The sequence below is a fragment of the Antrostomus carolinensis genome, unplaced genomic scaffold (assembly GCF_000700745.2).
Source record: "Antrostomus carolinensis isolate BGI_N321 unplaced genomic scaffold, ASM70074v2 scaffold33133, whole genome shotgun sequence".
NCBI lineage: Eukaryota > Metazoa > Chordata > Aves > Caprimulgiformes > Caprimulgidae > Antrostomus > Antrostomus carolinensis.
In genome coordinates, this window is record NW_010306417.1 from 15,177 (window position 1) to 20,506 (window position 5,330).

At 39.4% G+C, this 5,330-nt stretch overlaps 1 protein-coding gene across 1 annotated transcript; it reads left to right on the forward strand.

The window, feature by feature from the left end:
- Positions 1 to 312: 312 nt before the first annotated feature.
- EMP2 (epithelial membrane protein 2) lies at positions 313 to 5,069 on the forward strand. The gene is made up of 4 exons (XM_010165138.1): positions 313 to 424; positions 2,593 to 2,686; positions 4,054 to 4,200; positions 4,774 to 5,069. The coding sequence occupies exons 1-4, from the start codon at positions 347 to 349 to the stop codon at positions 4,956 to 4,958; spliced, it is 504 nt and encodes a 167-aa protein (XP_010163440.1). The 5' UTR covers positions 313 to 346; the 3' UTR covers positions 4,959 to 5,069.
- Positions 5,070 to 5,330: the final 261 nt, after the last annotated feature.

Consider the following 5,330-nt stretch of genomic DNA (forward strand, 5'->3'; position numbering starts at 1 on the left):
AATGCACCTCTTGGCTTCATTTCAAGTTGTGATTCATTTTAACGCTGGTGATGCTAGTTACGTGTCACGTATAACAAACAGAAAGCTGTTATGCTGATGTAAAGTCTGATTAAGTGAAATCTTTTATCTCTGGAGAAAGAATGCATGCTGTGGACTGAAACTGCAATACAATGTTCCCGACGAGCAGCACCTCGCTCTGAAATACACTCGCCCTGAGCTTGGCTAGTCACAGCCACAGGGAAACAGCGTAATGACAGGTGGATCAGTTAACAGCTTTTAAAGACTGATCATACATGCTCTTATTCTGAACAGATTTATCTCCGACTAAAGCCTCCACAGACCAAGGATGTTGATTCTTCTGGCTTTCATCATTGTGTTTCACATAACCTCAGCGGCACTGCTGTTCATCTCGACTATTGACAATGTAAGTGCCATTTCTTCTCTTTTTCTCTCACACACACACAGGTGTTTCTTTGCTTCATAAAAAATGAAGTTATTCTTCTCTAATTGTCTTCAGCTTGCTGATTGAAAGCACGTAACTTTGTTAGGCACACTGGTCTGCTTATACCTTTTTGTAACAAAAATACCTGGAATATGCCCGATGTCGGTGTACCTGGGTAAGACTTTGCAAGTACATGCCGTACATTTGTATGGCACCATGTTATAAGCCCACGTTATGCAGCTGATCTTCTCCTCTGTGAGATACTTGGCCGGGGAGTATATTTACAAATACTACCAGGCTTGCAGGGTGGAGCTGTGGGACTGGTTTCAGTTAGATATGAGGGAAATGGGGGGGGAAATCTATCGTCCTTTTGTGTCAAGTACACGACGTCACATAGCTCATGATTAATGTGTGGGGATAATTTCAGTCAAGCTGTGCTTTGCCTCAGAAGTGGTTGTCCAAGATGCCCAATTAAATAATGAAAGAGACACCATGAATTTATCTGTTTCCATTCAGTTAAGCAGTTTCAGCACAAAATTTTAGAATAATTTATGTGGATTCTTTTCAAATTTCTTTTTCATTTTTGTGACCAGAAATAATTTATTTTCCAGTATTTACACCTAGCTCTGAATTGAGGTTTCCTCTTTCCAAAACAGCCCACTCTCCTGATGGGTACCCTTAACTGTGCATTGGAGTCTTGCTATCTCTAAGAGGTTCAGTGTATATACAGGCTTTTAGGATTAAAAAAATTATCTGCTGAAAATACTTGACTGTGCTCAGTGAAGCTGGTTTGAATCCCATAGTTTTTTCCAAGACTGTGCTCCAAGTGAAATGATGTGACTTTTTACTGCAAAATTTTACAAACTCAGATGTTTTCCTTCAGTCAGCTGGTTGATTTGTTCCATTGAAGCAGGTCATTAGTTGAGCACTAGAGCAGGTTGTCTTACCCTCCTCCTTTGAATATTTAGAAAGTGAGGACAGTGGACAAAGCAACTTATCATTAGTTCACATCTGCTACATACAAATCAAATTATTACAGAAATAAACTCCATGCACTCTGCTTTGTGTCATTAGCTACTTTTATGAACAATTATGAACTTAAACTATATAATCACTTTCTATTAGATTTTATCAGCTTCAAAGGCTTTTTATAGTCATGAAGATAACTGAAAAGATTATATAGTGCTCAGAGCTGAAAAATAACATATTGGACTTGGACTGCAAAATCCAAATGAATGGCATCCTGAGAAAGTAATGCTTTTTCTTTAAACAGTGTTACTATTACATATATTCCTACTATCCTAAGATATTATAGTTTTTATTGTAGTATTGTTTGCAAAGCTACACAGTAAGATGTGAGGCTTCTGGAATGTCTATTTAAGCAGCAGATGCTACCAGGAATCATATTTAACAGTTGTATTTTTCCAACCCTAGTCAAAACAAAGGCCTGGGTAGCTATCGGGACGGGAATGGGTTTCCTGAGGAAATGCCACTTGTGCGGGGTGATTGCAGCATTTCCCAGGCTACTGTAAAAATCTGTTCAGTCACTGTGGTACTATTTTGCATTAAATGTTAAAACTTCAAAATAGAAATATTGCAGGAGGATCTTAATTTGTCACTAGCCACTTCCAGTCAGATGCCATAGTGTACATCCTGCATTTGCACATTGACAGCACAGCGACATTAAGCTGAGATTAATTCAGTTCAGTGTCAGGAACTAGAAAATGTATAAAGGGCTTCTGTTTCACAGAGCTATGCCCTGCTGTTTCCTGCTGTGGCACAAAGAGTTGTGCATCCTCAACAGGGTCTGGATGAATAAAGCAGATCTTGTCTAGGTGTCTTAAGGACTGAGCAGCCACTGACTATCCAAAATTTCTGCCCGAACACTGGAAAATCCCTTCTGCTTTGGGATGTTTAAGGCTGCCACCTATTCCCTTTTCTCCTAAATGAAAATGTCATGTGAATAATGATATACCCTTTATTCCAAAATGCCCTTAAATCTGAAATTTAATTTGAACAGTTAATTATCAAAACTGAACAGAGTTTTGTTCCAGCTGATGTATCTGATCAGGAGACACTCGGAAAACTAAGGAGTTCTGTGGTTTTGGTTTTTCTTTTTCCTGTAAGAGCCCTTTACTTTTATTTTGCAGGCCTGGTGGGTAGGAGATAACTTTTCTACAGATGTCTGGAGAATTTGTGCCAAGAATACTAGCATCTGTACGGCTATTACTGATCAGTTCAGAGGTGAGTGTCTCTCCATGTAGGCACGGAGAGTTCCTTTAGCAGGAGAAATCTGGTGAAGTTGCTATGCAAGTTGCAGGGGCAATAACATATTTGTTCAAAAAGCTACATGCTCTACTACTCAGGTCTTCTAAAAGCTTTACTACCGGCTTTCCATTTTAGAAAAGCAAACTGTTCCTATAGTTTCTGTAAGAAGAAAACAAGAGGGAACTGTCAGGTGCACTTAAAAGCTCAGTGCAAGACAGTAAACACAAACAACTAACAATGAGTGCTAAAGAGTTCTTAAAAAATTAGAGCTGGTAAAAACAGTGAAGTCATCTGAAACTGTGGCTGAAGTGATAGAATTTGCCTCAGAATTGAACTTTTAACTTCCAAAGAAGAACCTAAAAATACTGGCTGTGTACAGGGGTGGGGGAAAAAGTGGAAGAAAGTCAGAACAGAAGCTGAAGTTTTAACAGAGGACTTAATATACACCACAGCCTAACATTCTGCTCTACAAAAAATAAAAAAAAAATCAAATGTTACATTTACTTTATTTCTATACTTTCAATCTTTGTCTACATTAAAGAAGTAGATGATTTGAAGAGCCATGTATCCATAAAGTAACTTTGCTTTCCAAGCATCAGGTTGGTTTAGGGCGCATCTGTGCTGCAGTGACACGATCCATCACACTCAGGCTTATCTAAGCTAACACAAATTTAACGAATTTGCATTTGTTACTGTGCATGCATTGAAATTAGGTACCCGAACTAGGCAGACTCTGAGCAGCTCAGGTACGTCTGCTGCTCACAGACCCGTAACTGCAGTGTGGCTGTGCTGGAGCAGGGGTGCTGTAAGGAGGTTAACCACGTAGCTTGGCTTGGCCGTATTATTGCAGCACAGTTACACAAAGCAGCTCCATGTAGTTACTAAGTTATTGGTTACTTTAGTTCTTGGTTATAGGGAAGTAACTGACAGGATGAAAAACTCTAGTCAAAGGAATCTTTTGTGCCTAGTGTGGCTGTCCTGTCTGTCTGCTTACATCTTACCTGACAGCTCTGGTGAGGGGCTCAGGTCTGCACTTGTAAGCTCTTTGGGAGACCTGGCAGTTTCATTGTGCTTTTAGTAAGCAGATGGTAGCAAAGGATGTGGTGTGGGAGAGAGTCTCTTCAGTACTCTTATTCAGATTTATAAAAAGCTTTTAAAAGTCCTTCTACCACTGGCTGTATTACTACCAAGGAAGCAGAGAAGAACCACGCTAGGCAATGCATGCACAATTGCTTTGCTGTACCTGCTGACCTCCTGCATACAGAACACAGCTCTGCCCCTCGCTGCAGGAGTAGGCAAAGAGAGAAACTGTATTTTAATCAAGGCTGCTTTTGTTTTTGCAGAGTATCAATCAATTCAGGCTGTCCAGGCCACCATGATCCTATCTACTATTTTCTGTTGTGTGGCATTTCTGGTTTTCATTCTTCAACTCTTCCGTCTAAAGCAAGGAGAAAGATTTGTGTTAACCTCTATTATCCAGCTCCTGTCATGTGAGTGATTTTTCAACACTTGTGACTTTAATGATGTTTACATGAAAGTAGGAAAGGGAAGGGGAAAAAAGTTCCTAAAAGAATGAGCTGCATGAGAAATTTGTAGGGCTCTTAAGGTCGTAGCTTATCCTTCATAGCTGTTTAAGCAGTGAACTGCTCCTGTTTAGGCAGCTGAAACATGGATGACATTACCGCTCAGAATCAAGTAATTTAAACTTTTAAGGGAAAGAATCTGAGATTCTGACCTGCTTGAACTAATTAACTAACTCTGTAATTGTTACAGGCAGGTACTTCCTTAATTTTCCGTTAGTCTTGAAAACTATCCAAATGTTTAGAATCATTGTTTTCATTGCAAATGACATAAATGCACAACAGCATTTCAGATTTAATGCATGCCATAGAAACTGAAAACGTGTCCTGAAACACTCCCAGTTTAGTTTGAGGATGGAAAATGAGTGTCTGCAAAAAAAGGACACTGAGGGAAGCAGCTGACAGAAGAGAGATGGTGAATAGCTGTTATGCATATAGCCAGTATTTTAAGATGCTAAACTTCACTATTTTCTTCCTCCCCAGGTCTGTGTGTTATGATTGCAGCTTCCATTTATACAGATAGGCACGAAGAACTACACAAGAGCAATGAATATAGCATTGAAGTTTCTGAAGGCCAGTATGGCTATTCCTTCGTCTTAGCCTGGATTGCATTTGCCTTTACTCTGATCAGTGGTGTTATGTACCTAGTATTAAGGAAGCGTAAATAAATGTCAGCAGCTAGTTATTTCTGTCACTACAGTACAAAACCAAATTCCAGTAACCATTTTGTATATAATCATTTACATGGTTTTGTAGTAAAGGTGTTGTTTCTCTAAAAATGTACTGTGTTCTTGATATGAAACAGAATTAAAAAAACCAAAGGCAGGTTCGATGGAATGCCTGGCACCTACAGGTCAGGGGTCTGAGCAGGACAGAGCCAAGTTTCTTTGACTTATTTCATCATCATAAATGGTTTTCCCTTTACTAGACATTAACAGTTTGTTCCTGGCCTCTAGTAGAATACAAGTAAAGCCCGTGTGAATCAATTTGTAAGCAGTATGCTAACTATATTCCTGGACTAGATGTATCCCTTTGGGATG